The 26,570-nt window shown below is 42.3% G+C and overlaps 3 protein-coding genes across 13 annotated transcripts in view; 2 read left to right on the forward strand and 1 right to left on the reverse strand.

Annotated features, from left to right (window-relative positions):
- Window positions 1-26,570, reverse strand: part of LOC118361889 (zinc finger protein 235-like) — a 274,869-nt gene that overhangs the window by 174,547 nt on the left and 73,752 nt on the right. For 3 of the 9 annotated variants that reach the window (XM_052485271.1, XM_052485270.1, XM_052485268.1), the window contains exons 6-7: window positions 18,327-18,448; window positions 14,476-15,638 (exon numbers count right to left, since the gene is read on the reverse strand). In XM_052485271.1, coding sequence (XP_052341231.1) covers window positions 14,724-15,638; window positions 18,327-18,448 — 1,037 coding nt within the window. In that variant the 3' untranslated portion in view covers window positions 14,476-14,723. Of the gene's footprint in view, window positions 1-14,475; window positions 15,639-16,168; window positions 16,247-16,653; window positions 16,777-18,326; window positions 18,449-18,674; window positions 18,786-19,522; window positions 21,085-21,283; window positions 21,415-26,570 lie in introns of those variants that run through there. The other 6 variants (XR_008085476.1, XR_008085477.1, XR_008085475.1 and 3 more) reach the window with 5 other exon arrangements.
- LOC118361907 (Wilms tumor protein homolog) overlaps window positions 1-26,570 on the forward strand; it is a 76,082-nt gene that overhangs the window by 15,553 nt on the left and 33,959 nt on the right. The gene's annotated exons all lie outside the window — the stretch shown is intronic.
- On the forward strand, window positions 21,923-26,523 carry LOC118361938 (zinc finger protein 2-like). The gene is made up of 3 exons (XM_035742171.2): window positions 21,923-23,979; window positions 24,643-24,773; window positions 24,979-26,523. Exons 1-3 carry the CDS (start codon window positions 23,721-23,723, stop codon window positions 26,122-26,124), a joined length of 1,536 nt encoding a protein of 511 aa, XP_035598064.2. The 5' UTR covers window positions 21,923-23,720; the 3' UTR covers window positions 26,125-26,523.

Below are 26,570 nucleotides of genomic sequence, written 5' to 3' on the forward strand. Positions count from 1 at the left end.
TGAAAATGCACAGCAGCCTTAACAAAGGCGTTGAGTGTACACCTTACGAGATGTTAACAAGATGACCCATGAACACACCATGTGTGCGAGGCACAGTGTGATCACATTGAGTACATAAAAGAACTAACTTCTATTGTCAGTTTTCTCCACTCTCACACTATGAAGGCAGCAGAACCAATCACAGGTGAGGATCCAGATGCTCTGACCATCTCCGTAGGAAACTGGGTGAAAAAAGAAAATGGAACCAGCCAAGATGGATGGGACCCTTCCAGGTGACCATGGCAACACCAACTGCAATCCGGGTAGCGGAGAAGTCTGGCTGGCATCATCTCTCCCACTGCAAGCATCTCCCAAGCTGGATGCCATTGATGAGCGACTAGAGGGAGGAAGAGCAGGGCCCCGAGATTGGTGCATTTCTGGTTTCCCTTAATCCCATTGTCCATCTCTTCTCAGGAGGAATGGGAGTATAGACAGACTCACCCCACCCCACCAGCATTCCAGGAACCTCGGGAGTAGTTTCCTCCCTTTAGCAGGCCATCCCTGGGATCAAATGGATCCGGGGGATTCGCCTAATCTGTTTGATTTCAGAGGAGAATATTATGATTGAAGCTGTGAGACTAATTAGTCTCAAAAGGGGGAAATTATGGGGTTCACCTTGGGGTCATGATAGGGGCTGCACCAAATGATTGATGTATTATAATAATTGATTATGTTGTATTAATAGAAGGGGAGGGCTATAAGACCCCCCCCCACTACATTTATAGGGTCTTGGAATACAGATTAGCAATATATATGCATTATAAGGTTTAATATTGTTCCACGGTTCTTTTCTAGTCTCTGCTTCTTATAAGAAACAGTCTGAGAGATGTGTGAGTTATTGCAGTCAAAACAGGGTGTCTGTGAGAAAGCGCCTCAAGACTAAAAGAGATTCATAGATGCAGAACCCTGCAGGGTAGTGAATGAGATAAGAGACTAGTCAGACATACCACTATAAAGCAACTTGGGGAGTGGAAAATTACTGCTGAGCCCTTAGAAAACACTGGAACTATTGTCTCTCCTGCAGGTTTGTATAACTGTATATGCATGGGCTTGGTCTCATGAGTAGAAGGTGTTAACGTAGGCAGTTACATCACTAGGGGTTGACTGTAAGAGTATTAAAGCAACTTGGACCCTTTCCTATTTTGCAGAACTTACTCGGAAACATGCATGCTATGTTCCCGTTGTCAACTTCTGTCTGCAATTGCATTAATAAAGGTTTTTGATTGATTTACTTAAAGATATTGTCTGATTGCTGATTTCAACAATAAGCAAATGATTGACAAGGAACAAGGAACCTACCCCAGCAGGGGCAAATCCCATACAACACATTACTGAAACCTCCATATTTTCAAGCATAGTGGTGGCTGCATCATGGTATGCTTTTAATTGTTAAGGACTGGGGAGTTTTTCAGGATAAAAAATAAATGGAATGGAGCTAAGAACAAGTAAAATCCTAGAGGAAAACCTGATTCGGTCTGGTTTCCACCAGACATTGGGAGATTCATTCACCTTTCAGCAGGACAATAACCTAATTCACAAAGCCAAATCTACACTGGAGTTGCTTACCAAGACGACAGTGAATGTTACTAAGTGGCCGAGCTGCAGTTTTGACTTTAATCTACTTGAAAATCTGTGACAAAACCTGAAAATGGTTGTCTAGCAATGATCACAACCAATTTGACAGAAATTGAAGATTTTATTTTAAGAATAATGGGCAAATGTTGCACAATCCAGGTGTGGAAAGCTCTTAGAGACTCACCAAGAAAAGACTCTCAGCTGTAATCACTGCCAAATGTGTTTCTATGAAGTATTGACTCAATGGTGTGAATAGCAGCACCTGGCCGTGCTGCTGCTCCAGTTTCAACTGTTCTGCCTGCGGCTATGGAACCCTGACCTGTTCACCGGATGTGCTACCTGTCACAGACCTGCTGTGTTCAACTCTCTAGAGACAGCAGGAGCGGGAGCCAACTAAAATGTATTCCTGAGGTGCTGACTTGCTGCACCCTCGACAACTACTGTGATTATTATTATTTGACCATGCTGGTCATTTATGAACATTTGAACATCTTGGCCATGTTCTGTTATAATCTCCACCCGGCACAGCCAGAAGAGGACTGGCCACCCCTTATAGCCTGGTTCCTCTCTAGGTTTCTTCCTAGGTTTTGGCCTTTCTAGGGAGTTTTTCCCAGCCACCGTGCTTCTACACCTGCATTGCTTGCTGTTTGAGGTTTTAGGCTAGGTTTCTGTACAGCACTTTGAGATATCAGCTGATGTAAGGGCTATATAAATACATTTGTTTTGATTTGAACTCTGACATATACATTGTGAAAGCTCTTAAAGTTACAATGTTTCCATTATGACGTCTTTAATGATATCACCAAACAATAAATTATCTGACATGATTGTTCTTTAAGCCCCCCACCCCCTCCCACCGTTTCCCACATTCTTTGTGTAGAAATATTGTTTCAATGTCCAACCTTTTGATGTTAAAGTTGTGGGGCAGTCTCTCTCTACACACGAAGGATTTTTGACTTTTCCATACTGCAGTGCAGGAGAGAGGAAGTTTACGACCGGTCATTAAAGTCCTAGAACTGCCCCCCCCCCCCTTCCACTCTGATGGGAGAGAGAGCGGAGGGGCTCTCTTTGATCCTAACCCAGGAGGGAAAGTCATGACAAAGGGTTGTATTTGCACTAACAAATATATCTTAGCACTTAAATGGCATGTACAAAATCTGGTATATGTTTTGCCTCATTGTCGACTGGTATCAATTTGAATTGAGAACATATAGCTCAACATGTAAACAATGTGTGAGTTGAGCTATTCTCTGATTCAGATGACAGATGCCCATAAGGCCAGTAATGCCATCATACTGTAGGCCTGTGGTTGCACTGGTGATGCATGCTAAATGGATTTAGATAGCTTATATACTGAGGCAGAGTGACAATCAAATAAAACAGATTGGGGGATCTTAAACAATACAAAAAGGAAATGTTAATTTGAGAATACACAGAAACTTTACAGACAGAACCCCTTCCCTTCTTTATTGCAGGATTGTGATTAAACACTTCACTTCAAAGAATCAACACTTCATCACAACAAAATGTACAATTAAGCTAACTCATATGTAAAGATTAGACAGCATAGTCTAAACAACAATGGATTTGCATTAAAACATTTAGTCATTTAGCCGACACTCCAGAGAAATTAGGGTTACGGGACTTGCTCAAAGGCAGACAGATTTTTCACCTAGTCAGCTTGGGGATTTGAAACAGCGACCTTTTCTAACCAGCTCTTAATCGCGAGGCTACCTGCCGCCCTAGATGATTGAGTAGTAACAAGAAGTGGGCTATTATTACTAAAGAATCATTTTAGGTGAACAAAAAAAACCTTGCTCCACTGATCCCTGATCTACTGGGTGAGCAGACTTCTATTCCAGCTGAGCAATAGCACACTTGATTATCAACTCATTAGATTTGATAAGTTGAATCAGGTGTGTTATTGCTGGGCTGAAACAGAACCCTGCACACCCAGCAGACATCCAACAGGGTTGGCCTGCTCCAATTGTAATAGGTTTATACATTATGTTTGATTTGTAACTGTATTTCTGTATACAATATGTGCTAACATACTTTAGCTCAATGTAAGCCAGTTGCATGGTAGGAAACGGAAGGGAAAAAAACTGCCCAATCAAAACCATCTAATCTATAGCAGAGCACTTTCCACACAGAGCACTTTTCCCACTACTTTCCTTTCGACACACCCACCCCTTTCCAAATGCCCACTACTTTCCTTTTGACACCCAGTCGCCCATATTGGGATGCAGCTACCCTCTTCTCGCGGCGGGGACGGGTAGGTCCATATGTGGCTGGAGATAACAGACTCAGCTAGCGTTCAGGGTTGTGGTGCTGTAAGAGCGTGGAGGAGTGGCACTCCCTCCGTTTTTTCAATTTGAGAATACACTATTTCTGGAAAATTAATTCTGATCAATTCTAAATACATTGTATTTAATTACCACTAAAATTACATGAAAAATTATAGAATGGCATACCAATTTAATATGTATAGCAGCCTAGAGATAGGGAAATGGTGGTTTCTTCCTTGTCTTCTCTCTGGGTGTGGCGAGAATGAAGAAGAACTATAGGGTATGTGTGTACACTGCGGAGGCCCGTCAGAGGCTTGCACTTTGGCCAATTCCTCATTTACTGTGTGTCTGCCTTGATGTTCATAAAATTCCACGACTCCCTCTTGCGCAGTGGAACCCAGAATGATATGTGACCACTTGGTTACCGCAACACCGTTCTGCCGAGGACACCCAAACCAGACTGGCCCCTGCCAAGCCCAAGGAGCCTGACCCTCCCTGGAAGTTGCTGTAGCCTTGATTGGGATACTTAGCCTACATTGGCTATTGGTTGAGATGCAGGGCCCATTCTAGCTTGGTATGTCAGGGTGGGCAATGGGAAATGTGAATTGGATGAAGTTGGAGGAAATAATGCGTTTAGGTTACAGTTTATTGACATGCATGAATACACCACACCAAGAGCTTTTCTCCAGAAGGGTTTTTACATGACATGCTCTATTCTGATTTAGCCACTATCTCCTGTATTCCTTGCCCTGAGTTGGCTCTAGAAAATGTAACCTCCTGATTTATTCCCCTGGCAGAATAACACGCCCCTTTTAAACAATTCAGTCAAAGATACAGTTGAAGTCAGAAGATTACGTACACTTAGGTTGGAGTCATTAAAACTCGTTTTTCAACCAATCCACCAATTTATTGTTAACAAACTATAGTTTTGGCAAGTCGGTTAGAAAAAAAGATATCAGCCAAGACCTCAGAAAAACAATTGTAGACCTCCACATGTCTGGTTCAGCCTTGGGAGCAATTTCCAAACGCCTGAATGTACCACATTCATCTGTACAGACAATATAGTATGCCAGTATAAACACCATGGGACCACACAGCCGTCATACCGCTCAGGAAGGAGACGCATTCTGTCTCCTAGAGATGAACGTACTTTGGTGCAAAAAGTACAAATCAATCACAGAACAAAAGCAAAGGACATTGTGAAGATGCTGGAGGAAACAGGTACAAGAGTATCTATATCCACAGAAAAAACGAGTCCTATATCGACATAACCTGAAAGGCCGCTCAGCAATGAAAAAGCCACTGCTCCAAAAGCCAGACTACGGTTTGCAACTGCACATGGGAACAAAGATCATACTTTTTGGAGAAATGTCCTCTGGTCTGATATAAAAAATAGAACTGTTTGGCCATAATGACCATTGTTATGTTTGGAAGAAAAAGGGGAATGCTTGCAAGCCGAAGAACACCATCCCAACTGTGAAGCATGGGGATGGCAGAATCATGTTGTGGGGGTGCTTTGCTGCAGGAGGGACTGGTGCACTTCACAAAATAGATGGCATCATGAGGCAGGAAAATTATGTGGATATATTGAAGCAACATCTCAAGACATCAGTAAGGAAGTTAAAGCTTGGTCGCAAATGGGTCTTCCAAGTGGACAATGACCCCAAGCATACTTCCAAAGTTGTGGCAAAATGGCTTAAGGACAACAAAGTCAAAGTATTGGAGTGGCCATCACAAAGCCCTGACCTCAATTCTATAGAAAATGTGTGGGAAGAACTGAAAAAGTGTGCACGAGCAAGGTCATCTACAAACATGCCAAAATGTACCCAACCTATTATGGGAAGCTTGTGGAAGGCTACCTGAAACATTTGACCCATGTTAAACAATTTAAAGGCAATGCAACCAAATACTAATTGAGTGTATGTAAACTTCTGACCCACTGGGAATGTGATGAAAGAAATAAACCTGAAATAAATCATCCTCTCTACTATTATTCTGACAATTCACATTCTTAAAATAAAGTGGTGATCCTAACTGACCTAAGACAGGGAATTTTTACTAGGATTAAATGTCAGGAATTGTGAAAAACTGAGTTTAAATGTATTTGGCTAAGGTGTATGTAAACTTCCGACTTCAACTGTATCACTTACTTTCTCTGTTCCGGTTCTGTTCCTCTAAAAAAAATGAACCAGTTCCAACCCCTGGTCATCCCTACCGCCTCTGATCTGGCGGACTCATGAATGCTTTGTTTATAAATTACGTCTGAGTGTTGGAGTGTGTCCCTGGCTATCCATACATTTTAAAACAAGAAAATTGTGCAGTCTGGAATGTAAAATTATTAAGTGACTTTCACTTTTACTTGAGTCATTTTCTATTCAGTTATCTTTACTTTTGCTCAAGAACAACAATTGGGTACTTTCCCCACCACTGGCAGTACCATATTTCAAAGACCAGCACGCATAGCTTTATTATTTAACCACACACTTTGAGCTATGATGCCAACCAATATCATCGCTTTTCTTCAGTGTAAACGGGGCTTGCCGTTTGGTGTGATGCAGAACCGGTAAAGAGCGAAAGTCTGAAGTGACCCTGTCTGTACTTTATTTCAGTGTTTAGACGATAAAGTAATGTTAGAATATATAAGTTATCAGTTGAGAGCTTTTGTTTTCCGAACCACCTACAGTGTTTTAGTTGTCAAACTTATGGTCATGTTGCAGCAGTGTGTAGGAAGAATATTCTGAGATGTGAGAAGTGTGCAGGAGGGCATGTGACAAAAAAAGTGTTTCAGCGGAAAAAGCTGTGTCAATTGCTGGGGATCAGAAGTGTCTGGTGTGAGAGAGACAGTTTGAGGTTACCAGGGTTCAAGCAGTGCAGAAAGTTTCATGCTGAGGCAGTGAGGAAAGTAGATGATGATGTGCAAAGTGTGAGGGAGTCAGAGGATCCATGTGAGTACAGGGTGATCCAAACATTTTGTGCTTTAGTAAGGTTGGCTACTTGGCATTCATTGCTCTGGTCATTAACCCCTGACATGATACCATTTTAGATAGCTTAAGAGCTCTACTACACTATACAAAGAAAAAAATATATACAAAGAAAAATAACTAACATGTATATCATGTTATAACATGTATATAATATCCTCAGATCAGCTAGTTTGGGCACGTGTTTTCACCTCTCTTTTTCCTCCCTTCCATCCCCTCCCTCTTTTTTCTCCTGTCATCTGCCTGATGCCTCTCCTGTGTCTGCACCTCATAGTTCCCCCTAGGAAACCTGTAAGGGAGAAGGAAATGGAGAGACAGGAGAGGTTCATCTTAGGGACAGTTCCAAGAGGCAAGAATGGAAACGAACACCATGCAAGAGGCTACATAGAATTGGTGTGTCCTTTCCTCACTGAGTTGGTTCTGTCTTCCAGCAGTCAGGTTGGAGTCTCTTCTGCTCCTCTTCTGTTCGTTGGCTTCAATGGTGTACATCCTCCTCTCATCTTCTTCCCCAAGATCACAAGGAAGCAACGGTGTGTCCTGTTAATCACTCTATTTTTGATCTACTGGTGTCATGTGACAAAATGTTTAAATTGTGTTGAAATTTAATTATAATCCCTCAAAGTTTCCTGTAATTAAGCTATAAGGCACGAGGGGGTGTGGTACATGGCCAAAATTCCACGGCTAAGGGCTGTTCCTACGTACGACGCAACGTGGAGTGCCTAGATACAGCCCTTAGACTTGGTATATTGGCCATATACCATAAACCCCCGAGGTGCCTTATTACTATTATAAACTGGTTACCATCGTAATTAGAGCAGTAAAAATAAATGTTTTGTCATACCTGTGACATACATACGGTCTGATATACCACGGCTGTCAGCCAATCAGCCTTTAAGAACCACCCAGTTTATAATATACAATAAACTAGTGTTTTTCCTACCTTGTAGCTGTCATAATATGGCGATGTTATGCTTTGCATTGTTAATGACAATGTATTACTGATCTAGCACGTGACAAAATGTTTAACATCAAATTTGATTGTTAAAATTGAATTAGTTACCCTAATATACAGTAAAGAGGTATTTTTCCAATCGTGGAGCTGGCACAGTATGGGCATGTTATACTTTGCCATGTTAATAACAATGGATTATTGATCTACTAGTGGTACACATTTAAAAAAAATACAAATCTACCAGCTATTTTTACAGGTTTATTTATTACATAGGGTTCAACGTTCACTATAATATAAACTTTAAAAATGTGGGGATAGACAAAGAAAATGTTTATAATCTCTCTTTAATGAAATAGAAAAAAAACATCAAGCTCATTAGATCTTGCTGTGAAGCTGTGTGTGTCTGTATGTACTGTGTTCTTCTGTCATGACTGTAAACACATCTTGCTTAAACAATTTAACATTTGCTCAACAGCACCACCATTATGCTACTGCAGCCTCTCTCTACCTACGATATCAAAGTTATTTTTTCTAAGGCACGAAAATGAAATAAACGATTATGGAATCATTTTCATCCTGGAAGATTGAAAATGTGTGCTTTAAACTGTTTGCTTGGAATGATTTGAAGCTATCGTCTCTATCTGTGAATGAGCTTGCATCCGACTCGGAGTGACAATTGCATGGATCCTGGTTGCAGTTCGAGCTATTGTGTTCTCCTATTAAAAAATGTGGAAACTAGGAGTGCTCCTGAGTAGTATGCCCCCCGTTACTGCGACACAATGTACAGGAAATTATTTTATGCGCAATATACATGTGTCAATTATGAAAGTACAAGTGCTCCTGAGTAGAATGGACGGACCCCTTCTTTTAATGTGACACAATGCATAGGAAAATGTATATTGTGCAGTATGTACAGTGCATTGAGAAAGTATTCAGACCCCATCCCCTTTTTCAAATTTTGTTACGTTACAGCCTTATACTAAAGTGGATTAAAAAATGTTTTATCTACACACAATACCCCATAATGACAGAGCAAAAACAGGTTTTTAGAAATGTTTGCAAATTGAATAAAAAAAAAAAAAAAACGTACCTTATTTAAATAAGTATTCAGACCCTTTGCTAGGAGACTCGAAATTGAGCTCAGGTGCATCCTGAGACCATTGATTATCCTTGAGATGTTTTTTACAATTTTATTGGAGTCCACCTGTAGTAAATTCAATTGATTGGACATGATTTGGAAAGGTGCACGTCTGTCTACATAAGGTACCACAGTTGACAGTACATGTCAGAGCAAAAACCAAGCTATGAGGTCAAAGGAATTGTCCGTTGAGCTCCGAGACAGAATTGTGTCGAGGCACAGATCTGCGGAAGGGTACCAAAAAATGTTTGCAGCATTGAGGGTCCCCAAGAACATAGTGTCCTCCATCATTCTTAATTGGTCCGGTCTGATGAAACCAAGATAGAACACTTTGAACTGAATGCCAAGTGTCATGTCTGGAGGAACCCTGCGCCATCCCTACGGTGAAGCATGGTGGTGGCAGCATCATGCAGTGGGAGTGTTTTTCAGCGGCAGGGACTGGGAGACTAGTAAGGATTGAGGGAAAGATGAACGGAGCAAAGGACAGAGAGATCCTGCTCCAGAGTGTTCAGGACCTCAAATACAATCAAATGTATTTGTCACATACACATGGTTAGCAGATGTTAATGCGAGTATAGCGAAATGCTTGTGCTTCTAGTTCTGACAATGCAGTAATAACCAACTAGTAATCTAACTTGACAATTCCAAAACTACTACCTTATACACACAAGTGTAAAGGGATAAAGAATATGTACATATAGATATGAATGAGTGATGGTACAGAACGGCATAGGCAAGATGCAGTAGATGGTATCGAGTACAGTATATACATATGAGATGAGTAATGTAGGGTATGTAAACAAAGTGGCATAGTTAAAGTGGCTAGTCATACATGTATTACATAAAGATGCAGTAGATGGTATAGAGTACAGTATATACATATACATATGAGATGAGTAATGTAGGGTATGTAAACATTATATTAAGTAGCATTGTTTAAAGTGGCTAGTGATATATTTTACATCAATTTCCATGATTAAAGTGGCTGGAGTTGAGTCAGCGTGTTGGCAGCAGCTACTCAATGTTAGTGGTGGCTGTTTAACAGTCTGATGGCCTTGAGATAGAAGCTGTTTTTCAGTCTCTCGGTCCCTGCTTTGATGCACCTGTACTGACCTCGTCTTCTGGATGATAGCGGGGTGAACAGGCAGTGGCTCGGGTGGTTGTTGTCCTTGATGATCTTTATGGCCTTCCTGTGACATCGGGTGGTGTAGGTGTCCTGGAGGGCAGGTAGTTTGCCCCCGGTGATGCGTTGTGCAGACCTCACTACCCTCTGGAGAGCCTTACGGTTGTGGGCGGAGCAGCTGCCGTACCAGGCGGTGATACAGCCCAACAGGATGCTCTCGATTGTGCATCTGTAGAAGTTTGTGAGTGCTTTTGGTGACAAGCCGAATTTCTTCAGCCTCCTGAGGTTGAAGAGGCGCTGCTGCGCTTTCTTCTGACGCTGTCTGTGTGGGTGGACAAATTCAGTTTGTCCGTGATGTATACGCCGAGGAACTTAAAACTTACTACCCTCTCCACTACTGTCCCGTCGATGTGGATAGGGGGTGCTCCCTCTGCTGTTTCCTGAAGTCCACAATCATCTCTTTTGTTTTGTTGACGCTGAGTGTGAGGTTATTTTCCTTACACCACACTCCGAGGGCCCTCACCTCCTCCCTGTAGGCCGTCTGGTCGTTGTTGGTAATCAAGCCTACCACTGTAGTGTCGTCCGCAAACTTGACGATTGAGTTGGAGGCGTTCGTGGCCACGCAGTCGTGGGTGAACAGGGAGTACAGGAAAGGGCTCAGAACGCACCCTTGTGGGGCCCCAGTGTTGAGGATCAGCGGGATGGAGATGTTGTTACCTACCCTCACCACCTTGGGGCGGCCCGTCAGGAAGTCCAGTGCCTAGTTGCACAGGGTGGGGTCGAGACCCAGGGTCAGACTGGGGCGAAGGTTCACCTTCCAACAGGACAATCAACCTAAGCACACAGCCAAGACCATGCTTAAGTGGCTTCGAGACAAGTCTCTGAATGTCCTTGAGCGGCCCAGCAAGAGCCCGAACTTGAACACGATCAAACATCTCTGGAGAGACCGTGAAATAGCTATGCAGCAACGCTCATCATCCAACATGACAGAGCTTGAGAGGATCTGCAGAAAAGAATGGGAGAAACTCCCCAAATAGAGGTGTGTCAAGCTTGTTGCATCATACCCATGAAGACTCGAGGCTGTGATCTCTGCCAAAGGTGCTTCATCAAAGTACTGAGTAAAGGGTCTGAATACTTAGACAGGTGTGTGCCTTTCCAAATCATGCCCAATCAATTGAATTTAATGGGTGGACTCCAATCAAGTTGTAGAAACATCTTAAGGATGATCGGTGGAAACAGGATGCTCCTGAGCTCAAATTCAAGTCTCAAAGCAAAGGGTCTGACTAGTTACAGTTGAAGTCGGAAGTTTACATCCTCCTTAGTCAAATACATTTAAACTCAGTTTTTCACCATTTCTGTCATTTAATCCTAGTAGAAATTCCCTGTCTTAAATCAGTTAGGATCACCACTTTATTTGTGATGTCAGAATAATAGTAGAGAGAAGTATTTCTTTCAGCTTTGATTTCTTTCATCACATTCCGAGTGGGTCAGAAGTTGACATACACTCAATTAGTATTTGGTAGCATTGCCTTTCAATTGTTTAACTTGGTCAAACGTTTTACGTAGCCTTCCACAAGCTTCCCACAATAGGTTGGTGGAATTTTGGCCCATTCCTCCTGATAGAGCTGGTGTAACTGAGTCAGGTTTGTATGCCTCCTTGCTCACACACGCTTTTTCAGTTCTGCCCACAAAATTTCTATAGGGTTGAGGTCAGGGATTTGTGATGGTGACTCCAATACCTTGACTTTGTTGTCCTCAAGCCATTTTGCCACAACTTCGGAAGTATATTTGGGCTCATTGTGGAAGACCCATTTGCGACCAAGCTTTAACTTCCTGACTGGTGTCTCGAGATGTTGCTTCAATATATCCACATAATTTTCCATCCTCATGACGCCATCTATTTTGTGAAGTGCACCAGACCCTCCTGCAGCAAAACATCCACACAATATGATGCTGCTTCACGGTTGGGATGGTGTCCTTCGGCTTGCAAGCCTCCCCCTTTTTCCTCCAAACATAACAATGGTCATTATGGCCAAACAGTTCCATTTTTGTCAAATCAGTAGGGCAGTGTTATGGGATTTTTATTAATAATGACTAAATGATGTATACATTTAATGTAGAATTATGACTAACATAATTTTACCCTGTCTTTCTAGTAGTTTTAAATAATGTTTGTTCATTAGGAAGGGGTTATGTAGCATAGATCTAGGAAGAAAGGAATGTTTGTGGGTGTAGAAAGAGAATGAAGACGAGCATTAACCTATGTTTGAACCGACCTGGCTGTAACTCTGGGGAGATGAGATAGGACAGGGAGAGCCCCTCCAGAGCTCCAGTATCTGGGTGAGCCTGGAACTGTCAGCTGAGTGGTTATAAACTGTGGTGAGACTGATGAGAAAATCCCTATGTTGGTGTATATGTATGTGCGTAGGTTAGGATGGTATAAAAGAGAAGTATTTGTGTATGCACGGCAGAGCTCTCGCAAATAAATCTGGATCTGATCAATTGTGAGCTGGGAATTCTGTCTATTTTATTTAAGACCAGAACTTTACAACCTCTGGGTATCAGACAGATAAAGATCAATTGGAATCTATGAACATTTTGTAAGCAATATCCAGGTGAATGGCACAAGTTTACTAGATAAGAAATTCATTTATTAAGGGATATTTTCTACAGGAATTATATTCCTTCTTGCTATATTTTGTTGTGTTTCATCGTTTGATGTAAACTGGTGCTGTGCTTGGCTCACTCCACACAAATGGTGACCAATAAAGTAAAGGTGATCTCCTTTAAGATTATCAATAGATTCTACCCATGTAATATCTTGATTTCAGCAGGTAGCCTAGTGGTTAGAGCGTTGAGCGTTGGGACAGTAACCGAAAGGTTGCTGGATCGAATCCCCGAGCTGACAATGTAAACATCTGTCTTTCTGCCCCTGAACAAGGCAGTTAACCCCGGTAGGCCGTCATTGTAAATACAAATGTGTTCTTAACTGACATGCCTAGTTAAAAAAATAATATAATAATCGTAATATATACCTGATGTTACCAGTGAATGTAGTTTTTGTATCAATAAACTGAATCTATTGAACACTTATTTAGTAATTGTTTACATGGTGAGGTGTTCTGGACTGATGTAAAACGATATATTGGCAAAGAAATGCATATAACCATTGAAATGTCTAAATTTGACATATTATTTTACTACACTAATTCCACAATTGAATGTCAGTATGTCATAAATCTCTATTTTATTAGGAATATTTTTCATACAAATTAAAAATGTATGAAGAAAAAGACCCCTTTTTCAAAATCGGATTTGGACAAATATTTAGAATCATTCAAACGTATGCCAAACAAAATGTCAATGTAATAGGTACATGTCGGTATTTGATTTGATATAATGTGGATTTGTATTATTATTTATTTGTGTAATCCATCTGGCTGTTCTGTTTTTTTGTGTTTTGCATGTTACTGTTTAAACTGTTTTGGGATAAGGGGCAGCATTTTCACTTTTGGATGAATAGTGTGCCCAGAGTGAACTGCCTCCTACTCTGTCCCAGATGCTAATATATGCATATTATTATTATTGGATAGAAAACACTCGGAAGTTTCTAAAACTGTTTGAATGATGTCTATGAGCATAACAGAACTCATATGGCAGGCGAAAACCTGAGAAAAATCCAACCAGGAAATGAGAAATCTGAGGTTTGTAGTTTTTCAAAGCTTGGCCTACCAAATACACAGTGTCTATGGAGTCAAGTTGCACTTCCTACGGCTTCCACTAGATGTCAACCGTCTTTTGACTTCCTGTGTATACATAATAATATTATTATTATTATATTAGTAGCCCTCTGTGAATCTCTGCAACTAAAGTAGGGGGAAAAATACTTATTATGTCTGTCGACATTACAGACAGAACTGCAGGACTAAATATCAGCATGTTACCCTATGTAAATATTAGCATGTATTTACTTTATGTTAAGCTAATTTCTCACCAATCACATTAGGCTACAGCCCTATGACACTGTAGGCCTATGTGACAGTCTCGTTGGATAGTTATGTCTTCCTATTACTCTGTTTTCTTAACTTTGAATACATTTGCTGGAGCAAGGAAATAAATATTATGTATACACAGGAAGTCACCTGACAATACTCTCCCTTTTTATTTACCTGTCATGTCTCCGATATGAGCTGAGAAGCAAGGAAGGAATTCCTAGGACTTTGCTTATTTTCTTTGGAGCTGCATAACCAAGTCCAAGTTCGTGGGCTAGAAGAACCATCCTCATATTTATATCAAATGCCACATCTCCCGTGGAGCCCTCCTGCAGCCTGTCAGGAAATTACTCATCTTTGCGTTAGCAAGAATACAGTAGAAAATAATACAATACAATTACTTTATTCCATCTACGTCAACATCAGTACGGTAAATATTCAACTGTCCATGTTCTAGACTAGGTTTAGGTTATTGTCTCTCTAAAAACAGGTATTTACAAAGTTAACAAAGGGTTTTAAGGAGAGGTATGTGATTAATTAACTTCTTGCCCCAAGACATTTCACATGATAATTATATTATGTCAGCTAAAAAATGGTTCTCAGATATCCCCTTTTGTACATCTCAAGCCACAATGCTACAGTTTATTCCCATTGTGGACACTCTTATGTCTGATAAGGTTACTCAAGAAGGCAAAGCTCTTGTAACACAATTTACACTTGAAGGGCCTCTCCTTGGTGTGAACAGTCTGGTGCCTCTTCACATAGTTCGCCTCAGTGAAACGCTTCCCACATGTGGGACATGCATGCGGCTTGTCTGCGTCCGACCTAACGCTTGGCCTCCCACGTTGTGAGCCAATGACACCGGAGGTAGAAGCAGGAGCCACCACCCTCAGTTGGTTAGTCTTTGAGCTCCTTCCTTGACCTCTAGCCATTGTATGGGTGTTGTTGGGATTGTGTTCTGTGTTATGGGCTAGGTACCTCTTGTGGTGAACGCCCATCCTGACCATGTCTGTATTGGTGTGGTAAACCTGAGGTAGCTGAGGAAGGCTAGACCCAGGTCTTCTATGATGAGATCCTGAAGGGGAAGAGAGACTTCCTATTAGACTACCACCAGAGGGGTCTCCCACCACTCTCTGTGAAGGCTGAAGCCCAGGGTGACCTGCTCTGTTCATCATGGATACTGTGATGTTTGTATCATAGGAACAGGAGGGTCTATCTCTGTCTCTATCAGCTCCAGGCCCTGCTTCATCCCTGCACTGAGACTGTGAAGAGAAGGGTCTGGGCTGCAGACTGGATCCCTGACTGGAGCCTCTGTCTCTCTGATGACCACCAGGACTGAGGTTGTTCAGTCCACCTGTCCACTGGTTGTGTTCTGTGTGGTGGAGTCTCTGTCCCTCATGGTTCGGTCCTAGTTCCAAATCGGGAAGGAAGCGCGATGGTTCCTGATCAAGGGTTCTGATCCAGGGCCAGGGTTTGTGACCAGCCGCCTCAAAGTTCCAGTCTCTCCCGCCAGCAACACCTGAAATCAGCAGGTCCTCATGGACTGCAGACTGTAAAAACAAATTGCACAGAAGAGCATAAAGGTTTATATAAGAAACTCCTTGCTGTACACACAGAAACATGATATTATAAAATGTTAACCAGTCAAGCCCATCTCTAACATTGTGATTCAAGTACGTAACAATATGGAGCCATTAGAGTTTATGATAAAAAAAATGTCAATTTGTGTTGATTCAAGAATTAAGTATAATGTTTTGGTTCGACTGAGTTAAGGGAAACTCATTCCCTGCAATGATGCAAAAATAACCAAGTCAGTCAGCACAGAGTTGAATATGTATTTAATTTCAACAAAATAGTCATACACTAACATAACTTTGAAGTACAGTACTTTTATTGAACAAAACAATGTGACAAGTAGAATAACTTCTCACTATGGTAACACTTGACCTTTTATTGTAAATCTGGTACCCTCACTTTGATAAAATACATTTTAGAATACTTTGGAAAAGGTTCAACGTTACATTGCACACATCTTCACCACTTCATGTTAAGTAAACATTAATTAAGACACTATCCTTACCTCACTATAAAAGCTAGAGCAGGGATGGGCAACTCCAGTCCTCGAGGGCCTGATTGGTGTCACACTTTTTCTCCATCCCTAGCAAACACAGATGATTAATCAAATTGCATTCAAAAATGAAGATCATGATTAGGTGATTATTGGAGTCAGGTGTGTTAGCTGGGGCAAAACTGAGACACCAAACAGGTCCTCGAGGACTGTAATTGCCCACCCCTGAGCTAAAGGGACATAGTTGACGCTTTTCATCAGTAAAGCATTTTTACAGACAGCATAACACCAACCATCACCATATAATATTATCTGCCTCATCATACTTATTCTTTCCTCAGTTCACCTCATGCAGTTCCCCACTACATCCGAAACCAACAGAATTAACTACAAAGACTAAGGTAGCTCCTCTCTGAGAACCTCTTCCTGCAGTGCATACAGGCGCATCTTCAGTTGGTGCTGGTGGGAGAAGCTCTTCTCACTGTAGGGTTTCTCACCTGTGTGGTGCCTGTTCAGCTTGGACGAGTGAGAGAAACTTGCTTGGGACAGATGGCAACCAAACAGATCTCCCCCCGTGTGTATCTTCTGGTGGATCTCCACCTGTTTGGGGAAACTGAAGGCTTTCCCACAGAACAAACACAGGAAGTGCTTATTATGGCCACTGAATCTACTGATAGCGTTACTACTACTGTCAATAGGTTTGTGTAGCCATTTAGTGTTGAGGCACTGGCATTGTCTGAGGTCTGGTTTAACATTAGGAAAGTGTGAGGAGGATGAAGGCCAGGGAGTGTCTGTGTTGTTGCAGGGTCCATGTTCCAGTTGATAGATCCTATATAAAGGCAGGCTGAAGGCGGCACCTGTTAGGGCAGTGGTCACCAACTGGTCGATCGGCAAACATTTCTGTAAAAAACCCAATGATAAAGCTTTGCGTTCCTATTTATTTGTATTCGTCTCGCGCTGTTGGTGGTAGGTGCAACTGATTCAGCTGTGTTCCCACTGTACCTTCAGACACATGAAATGGGTCAACTCTGCTATCCCGGCAGGCCCGGAGAGCAAATCCAGAGCACTATAGGCCTACCTCCAGCCAATCGGACGGCTCAGATTACTGTGTCTACTGTAATGTAGCAAGCTTAAAAGAAAGCTACAGCCAAGTTGATACTGTGAGATTTCAAAACGTTTAAAACCATGACTAGAGAAAGACTGTCAACGAATACAGCAAAGAGCTGCTGTTTATATGAGTGAATTCATGTTTAAGTTCTTACTCAGAACTGTCAACACTTTGTATTCAACACTTTTATAAACAATACAATGCACATTCGTCCTACTTCCACTGGCACTACAACCAGCACTGTAGTTGTAATGAAGGAGTAGGAAAGTGTGGTAGGCTTGCATTGTTGTTTAAAAAAAAAAAATTATATCGAAGAATATTTCACCTTCTCTGTTCATAGGAGTAACAACATCTGCATGAGGCAGACATAATGGGGTGCGACTCCAGACCTTTTTAGTCAGTGACAGCAGCGGAAAGAGTGAGTGGCAGGACACTGGGAGGCAGAGCTCATTAGCTGCTCTGTCCCTCAGCTGAGACTGACCATCAGATGCAGGCACCATCAGCCCAGTAAAATAAAAACAAACTATTTAAATGTATGCTCACTCAGCTGTGCCTCACAAGTAATACAACAACTGATCTATTACCGGTGTGATCATATAGCCTATCTCAAATGTTGAAATATAATTTTTTACAAATTGTCCAAACAATGTATTGGCAGGGAGTCAAGAAAAGCCAATATGCGGTGATAATGTATTGGGCCTATAGCCTACTTCACAAACCTCATTGCTACAGTACAGTTTTTAATAGGTTCATGTTGCATAAGCTTGCATTTTGACTCAGAAAGTGATCTTTACTCAGAAAAGGTTAGTGACTACTGTGTTAGGGGGTTAACCAGAGGCGCCATCAGTCTCTCTGAATCACAACTATAGGAGCAGCGCCTGTTCTCTCCCGCCGCATACGGACACCTCCCTGTCCTGGATGGAATCTACGCCTTGTCCTGGTCTCAGCCAGTCTGTTGTCATGGAGACTAAGTTTGTATGTTGTTTTGTGATCAACTGTCTGTTTCTGGTTAACAGTGTTGTTCCCCAGCCCAGAGTTGAGGACGCTGTTCCATCCACTGACCTCCACTTTATCGCCGCTGGTCCTGTCTTGCTCAGTGATGTTGTCCCCTGGGTCCTTGGTAGCACTGGTCTGGGAGTCCAAGATGACTGCCCAGTCTCCTCTGTTAGCCTCCAGCCACCCACCTACAAGAAGAGGTCAGAAATTAGACTAAAAACATGGCAGAGAAAACTCTGGAGTTTTTTTTGTCAATTACCTGGTCAAGTTCATACATTATGTGTATGTAAACACAAGTTGTATTGATTTAATTGAATGAATGAAGAAAATTCAGACAAGAAAATTGTCAGGCGCATCAGTTTTCCCATTGAAGATCTATTACTGTATGGAGGCTATATGTATTTCTCTCTTAACTTGCTCCCCCATCTTTAGTCCACTCAGCAGGTCAATGCTCTCTGGTCCGTCTTCTATTGTCTCCTCTTTGACCAGCAGCAGATGAGGGTTCCCATCCTCCATGTCTACTGACTGTAAGAGATACAGAGTGAGAGGATGTTGGATCAAGACATCTGATATCAGCACCCTGCTATGGAGCATCTTCTGATTGGGCAATGAAGGTTTGCTATGAGTACTATGTAACATGTAAGTTAATTTGCTACTGGTTAGATAACTCAAAGACATTGTCCCACACTTTTGACAAAATATATCAAGACCTGGGCCCGTATCCACAAAGTCTAAGGATCAGGTCCCCACCTAATATCATTCAGACAGTAGTTCAGTGGGCTCACCTCAGTGAGACTGTGTGTGGTCCTGTGTTGCGCAGCTGGGTCCTCTGTGGGTTCAGGAGGAGGTGTAGGCTGGTTGTCCTCCATGACCATGGTCCCCTCAGGGTTCCCCAGACCCTCATCACACCCCTCCTCCTGGAAGAGACAGGTGATACAGATTACACAGACATACACTCCCTCAGGTACGTACACACACACACGGATAATAACACAATTGGGAGTGTTTACCCATCCCCACTACGTTTGAGTCCTATACTGTAGTCACAGAATGACTTCATTGTTATTAAACCCATCATGGTTGATGTAAATATGATGATGTGGGTAAATATAAGTCAGCTATGTCATCATCAGACAAACCTGACTAAACTATTTTGCCATGTACAGTAGGTGTTCGTTAGTGTGTGGATATGTGTACGTATATTTATTATATTTAAGTCTATATTGATTATAAAGCGCTTCCTTAATGAAAGTCTAAGAATGAAAAGTCCAATTTTATGTTTATTAAACATGAACAAGTGTCAATTACACCATATGAATACCACACGTAAAAATCTGCATGAACTTTTTTTTATTAAAAGTGTCTTGGGAAAAAAATGTATTGAGGATGGAAGTAATGAAACATGCATTTGCGGACATCATATATCCTTACACAGTACAAACACAATATGTAACAGACTTTTTAGGCGTATATATATATCATACAATGTCTGGATGCAATATTCTACCCAGGAATATTAAAGACTGAAATCGGTTACTCTCGTTATTCCAAATGTATCTGCGGATCTTTTCTGTTGACAACAATCAAAATGAATCTTTGTCTTTAATGCAGGGTTTGATCTAAATGTCAGAAGATATGGAGTGGAGTGTTTTTTTCTTCTGGTGTATTCTGAGGTAGCTCCTTTCCGAGAACCTCTTCCTGCAGTGCGTACAGGCAAATGGCCTCCTCACGTGTGGACCTTCAGGTGCCTTTTCAGGTCACCTGCCTGGGCGAAGCGCATGGGACACTGGGTACAGCTGTAGGGTTTCTCCCCTGTGTGCACCCTCTGGTGCCGCTTCAGGTCACCAGCCTGGGCGAAGCACATGTGACACTGGGTACAGCTGAAGGGTTTCACCCCTGTGTGGACCCTCTGGTGCCTCTTCAGGTTGCCCGCATGGGCAAAGCGCATGTGACACTGGATACAGGTGAAGGGTTTCACCCCTGTGTGGACCCTCTGATGGATCTCCACCTTCTGGGAACAGCTGAAGCCTTTGTTACAGAACATGCAGAGAAACCGCTTCTCTTTACCACCCGTTGTTGTTGCCCCTTCCCGCTCCTTGGCCTTTTGATCATTTGAGTTCGATACCTGTTCGAAAAGGACGCTGCCTTGTGAATTGGAAGGTGCCATCAACATGGTCACTCGGTGTAAAGGGGAGTGGGTTGCGACATTTAGATTGGTCTCTAAGCTTTCACTGTAGTCTAAGAAGTCACTTGTGTTGCCCTGCGAGTGTCCTTTTCCTAAGTGAGTCTCGTCTGCATTCCATGTCAGAGGAGCGTCATCCTCCACTTTTACAGTCACCTCATCTACGACCAGACCCTCCCCTTTCTTATCTAGGAACCCTTCAGAGTTTACACTACTACTGTACTGGTTCCAGTCCCCTCTCATTGGATTAGGCTGTGTATCTAAGCCCACAGGCAAGTCACCAGACATCATCTGTGTCCCTGTAGCATATGAACTGGACGAGTTACCTGAGTCCTGATGGGACAAAACCGTCCTCGAGCTACCGTAAAGTATATACTCTGTGCAGGGAGCAGGGGGACAGCCCAGTCGCCCCAAGCCCGTTAAAGTCTTCGTGTCTGACTTGAGGACGGCGTTCGGCGTTCCACTGACCTCCGTGCCGCTTCGTTGGGTCCTGGGCTGCAATGAGGCAGTGGTGGGTTCATCCGTGGCTACAGGGGGCTCTCTAGCCGCACCAGTCTGGATGTCTCTGCTATGCTGTGGATCCTCCTCTCCTTCAGACCTCTCCTGCTTGACCCCAGGACCTGCAGCCTCTGCATCTGCAGACTGACATAAGAAGAGAGGAGGTTATTACCGATACATGAGTTGAGTTGGATAACAATGTCGTAGGGAAGATAACAATGCCTCTATGGCAGATGAATTAGGATGTACATGTAAGAAAGTGAATAGCTGAGGGGAGCCTTTCTGAACAGGCCACGTTTGATTTACAAATAACACAATTTTTATGCAACACTATTACACTAACCTCTATCATGATAATGTGCTGGGTTGAGGTTCCACTCCCCTCATCAACAGTGATTGGTTGGTCATCTCTCCATGTATTGTGTCCCACAGGCTTCACAAAGCTCCTGTGGCCTCCAGTGAGATGTCCTTCACCTGAGAGCGTTTGGGGGAAAGAGGTGGTTCGGTTAGCTACTGTCAATGTTCAACGGTATATTGTACATTATTGACAATGTCTAGAAATGGCAAGGACATAAGGTCATTTATCTTGATATAAAGGGCGGTAGGTAGCCTAGCGGTTAGAGCGTTGGGCCAGTAACCAGATGGTTGCTGGTTTGAATACCCAAGCCAACAGGGTTTTTACTATCTATGTATTATGTTCCATGTATTACATTGTTTTCATTGATTAAATCATAGGCAATGCTGTAAATTAATAATCATGTTAGAATATATTGTTTATTTGCTAAATAATCTGGGGAATTATTGCATACTATCCAAAAACGGACCAAGAACCAATTCTGGGTAACACCTATGAACACATGTGCAGCTGAGAACGGGGCGACAACCCATGCCTTCTGCTAAATGTAACGTTACCTCTTGACATTCCTCTGTATTTGTCGAGGATCTTGACACTACTGGGACGAATGGCGAGGACGCGCTCCCGTGACACCTTCAGTTCCAGTAGCTGTAGTCTCCTCCGCAATGCCCTGTTTTCTTTCTGGCTTTGAGTTATTTCCAAACGAAACACTGCATAGTCGTCGTCTACAAGTTTACAGATCTCTGCCACGGCTGCATTCGCTAGAACCTCCATGATGGAGGCTATTTGAGTTTGAAAAACCATACAGTTAGCCATTGTTAGCAGCTAGCTAGCGTTACCTAGATAACACCTATCAACCAAGTCATGTCTCCAAAGCGAATTAAAGACTACATGTCGTAAGTATGTGATGCTGTGCAGTTAAATTATTCATATTTTGTATTCCAGGATGTTAATAATGAATAAAATCTAAATAACAACAAAAACGCTAACGTGGAAAATGTTCTTAGTGTTCACTTCCGTTTCGACTCTTCTTCGTGTTGCTTTCCCGGCAGACTAGACGCTTAGTGGCGTATTGCTATCTTTCACAGGTCGTAGTGTGAATTTCACATTTTGTTCACAGAAAAGTAGATTGGGGGGATTTAATTGCACCACCATCTTACCCTACATACACGCCACTATTCCCAACAAACCCACCACCTCTTCCCACTATTTTGGCCCTAAAAGTTATCTGCGAATACTACCAAATCAATCTTCTGGAATTTCTGCTCCATCTGTGCAGTGCAATTAAGACATTGAGATGATTCTGTTCAACATGAATGGAGATCAGGGATTTATTGTGGGAATTTAGGTCATCAAAGTATTATTACATTTCACTTGTTTTTCTTACAATGTACTCATATAGATTTTATTATTGTATCGGGTATTTTTTTACATATATTTTGTGTTAAAATAAAGCACATGTTATGTCTTTTTTGCATAAATAAACATTGTTCTTGAATATATTAATACATTAACATAAAAGGGAGGAACAAGGCTGCAACCACCAATCACTTGCTCCGTCTACCCAACGTGTACTCACCTAGACTGTCTAGAGACTGACTCAATAATTACTGTTGTTGTCACGTTCTCTTGCATAATTCAACGAGCGAGTTAAAAATCAACATGCTTAGCTCTCGATTATACATATCTAAACATACATTACATTGCGATATCAGACGTAATATCACTAAAAAAATGTATCCATGCTTTTGTTGCTTCTAGGTTAGACTACTGCAATGCTCTACTTTCCGGCTACCCGGATAAAGCACTAAATAAACTTCAGTAAGTGTTAAATACGGCTGCTAGAATCCTGACTAGAACCAAAAAAATGTATCATATTACTCCAGTGCTAGCCTCCCTACACTGGCTTTACTGCTAACCTACAAAGCATTACATGGGCTTGCTCCTACCTAACTAAAGATAGACTTCACTTCTGCAATGGAACACTTTCTAGGATTAAAATATTTGACGAGGCTCTACATGGAGTACTGTCTCATGCAGTCCCACCCTTTCATGACTGAAGGAAATGGGAATGTAGTTTTGTAAATGTTTTGTAAAATGTTATTTTCCCATCCCCATAATGGTATTCACATTTATTTTATGATTTTTTTCCCCCCCACCCCCGTCCAGTTGGTGGCGGCAGTACACCATTTGCGTGTAGTTCGCCATAAAACCTCACAGAAGAAGAAGTTAACGGAAGTAAGCGTTGATCAAGAACAATTTTCACGTTAGCGTTTTTGTTAGATTCATTAACACAAATGGAACTCAAACTATGACTAATTTAACTGCACACAATCACATATTTGCCCCAGGTAGTCTTTAATTTGCGTTGGAGACAAGACTTGGTTGATAGATGTTAGGTAACGCTAGCTAGTAGCTGTTAACAATGGATAACGGTATGGTTTTTCACACTCAGATAGCCTCCATCATGGAGGTGCTAGCGAATGCAGCCGTGGCAGAGATCTGTAAACTCGTAGACGACGACTATGCAGTGTTTCGTTTGGAAATTTCCCAAAGCCAGAAAGAAAACAGGGGATTGCGGAGGAAACTACAGCAACTGGAACTGAAGGTGGCACGGGAGCGCATCCTCGCCAGTCGTCCCAGTAGTGTCAAGATCCTCGACCGATACAGAGGAATGACAAGAGGTACATTTAGCAGAAGGTCGAGTTGCGCGGCCTGTCTCCCCACTGCACTTGTGTAACTTTAGATGTGTTAACCAGAATTGGGTCTTGGTCAGTTTTTGGATAGTATGCAATAATTCCTCTGATTACTTAGCTATCTTGCACAAACACACCATATCATATTCTAACCAGGTTCTTGATTTACTGCATTTCCAATTATTTATGCATTGAAAACAATATGATGCCTAGAACATCATCAATTGATCTATAAATAGTATATCAAGAAGTTATGCAAAGTGTTACTTTACATCCTTGCCAATTCTAGACCGTGTCAATAGGTTATAATATACCGTTGAGCATTGACAGTAGCTAACCTAACCACTTATTTAATTAAGCAATAAGCCAGAGGGGATGTGGTATATGGCCAATATACCATGGTGCCTGGGCTGTTCTTATGGACAATGCAACACAGAGTTTCTGGATACAGCCCGTAGCCGTGGTATATTGGCCATATACCACAAACCCCCAGAGGTGCCTTATTGCAATTATAAGCTGGTTACAAATGTAATTACAGAAGTAAGAGTAAATGTTTTGCCATACCTGTGGTATACAGTCTGACATGGCTGTCAGCCAATCAGCATTCCGGACTCGAACCACCCAGCTTATAACCCCTAATAATTCTCTCAGGTGAAGGACATCTCACTGGAGGCCACAGGAACTTTGTGAAGCCAGCGGGACACGGTACATGGAGAGATGACCAACCAATCACTTTTGACGAGGGAAGTGGAACCTCAACCCAGCATGTTATCATGATAGAGGTTAGTGTAATAGTGTTGCATTAAAAATGTGTTACTTTGTGAATAAAATGTGGTCTGTTTATTTCAGAAAGGCTCCCCTCAGCTATTCACTAGTTTCCATTTACATCGTAATTTAACTGCCATCGGGGAGTTTGTTAGACTTCCCTATGACATTGTTATCCAATTAAACTCATGTACCAGTAATAACTTCCTTTCTTCTTGTCAGTCTGCAGAGGCAGCAGGTCCTGCGGTCAAGCTGGAGAGGTCTGAAGGAGAAGAGGACCCATGGCACAGTAGAAACATCCAGACTGGAACGGCTGGCGTGCACCCTGTAGCCACAGTGCAGCCCAGGACCCAACACAGCATCACGGAGGTCAGTGGAACGCCGGAGGTTAGTGGAACGCAGAATGTCTTCCTCAAGTCAGAAACAGATATCGAGACTTTAACGGTGCTGGACCGACTGGGCTGTTGTCCTGCTCCCCACTCAGAGCATTTACTTTATGGTAACATGAGCCCGAGGACAGTTTTGTCTCATCAGGACCCAAGTGACTCGTTACAGACTGGCAATGATCCATCCTGTTCATACTCTACAGGGACAGAGATGATACCTGGTGACATGCCTGTGGGCTTAGATACACAGACTAATCCAATGAGAGGGAACTGGAACCAGTACAGTAGTAGTGTATATTCTGAAAGGTGCCTAGATAAGAAAGGGGAGGGTCTGGTCGTAGATGAGGTAAAAGTGGAGGGTGACACTCCTCTGACATGGAATGCAGACGAGACTCAGTTAGAAGGACACTCGCAGGGCAACACTAGTGACTTCTTAAACAACAGAGAGAGCTTAGAGACAAATCTAAATGTCGCAACCAACTCCCCTTTACATGCGTTCAGGGATCGCGACCCAGTGTCTAAGTCGATGGCACCTTCCGATTCACACGGCCGTATCGTTTTCGATCAGGTATTGAACTCAAACGACAGGGCTAGAGCCCAGGCTGAGGGAGGGGGAGCCACATCAGGCAATAGTAAAGAGAAACGGTTCCTCTGCATGTTCTGTAATAAAGGCTTCAGCTGCCTCCAGAAGGTGGAGGTCCACCAGAGGATCCACACTGGGGTGAAACCCTTCAGCTGTACCCAGTGTCACATGTGCTTCAGCCAAGCTGGCACCCTGAAGAGGCATCATAGGGTCCACACAGGGGAGAAACCATTCAGCTGTACCCAGTGTCACATGCGCTTCGCCCAGGCTGGTGACCTGAAGAGGCACCAGAGGGTCCACACGGGAGAGAGGCCCTTCGCCTGTATGCACTGCAGGATGAGGTTCTCAGAGAGGAGTTGCCTCAGGACACACCAGCAGAAAAACCATTCCACTGTATAACATAGAAAGTAAAAATTCCACCCAACAGCTTCTGACTTTTAGATCAAACCCTACATTAAAGACAAAGATTTATTGTCATTGTTGTCAGCAGAAAAGATCCACAGATGAATTTGGAATAATGAGAGTAACAGATTTCAGTGTTCAATATTACTGGGTAGAATATTGCATCCAGACATTGTGTGATATATAAGCCTGAAGTTTGATACATATTGTGTTTGTACTGTGTAGGATATATGATTTTCACAAATGCCTTCTTCATTGCTTCCATTCAACAACTTATTTTTTTTCCCCCAAGACACTTGAATGAATGCAGTTGTTTTTGTTGATGTGTATGTGTGGTTTTCATATGATATATTTAACACTTTTTTATGTTTAATAAACACAAAATGTGACTTTTCATTCTAAGGCTTTCATTGAGACTCTCTTTAATATACATCACATCTGAT

The sequence above is a fragment of the Oncorhynchus keta genome, chromosome 29, assembly GCF_023373465.1.
Source record: "Oncorhynchus keta strain PuntledgeMale-10-30-2019 chromosome 29, Oket_V2, whole genome shotgun sequence".
Classification (NCBI taxonomy): Eukaryota; Metazoa; Chordata; class Actinopteri; order Salmoniformes; family Salmonidae; genus Oncorhynchus; species Oncorhynchus keta.

Bases quoted from the DNA above. Each gene is read 5' to 3' on its own strand.
- LOC118361938 (XM_035742171.2), top strand. From the start codon at position 23,721: ATGGATAACGGTATGGTTTTTCACACTCAGATAGCCTCCATCATGGAG. The intron at 23,980-24,642 runs GTACATTTAGCA...TAATTCTCTCAG, and splicing joins ATACAGAGGAATGACAAGAG to GTGAAGGACATCTCACTGGA. The intron at 24,774-24,978 runs GTTAGTGTAATA...TCTTCTTGTCAG, and splicing joins AGCATGTTATCATGATAGAG to TCTGCAGAGGCAGCAGGTCC.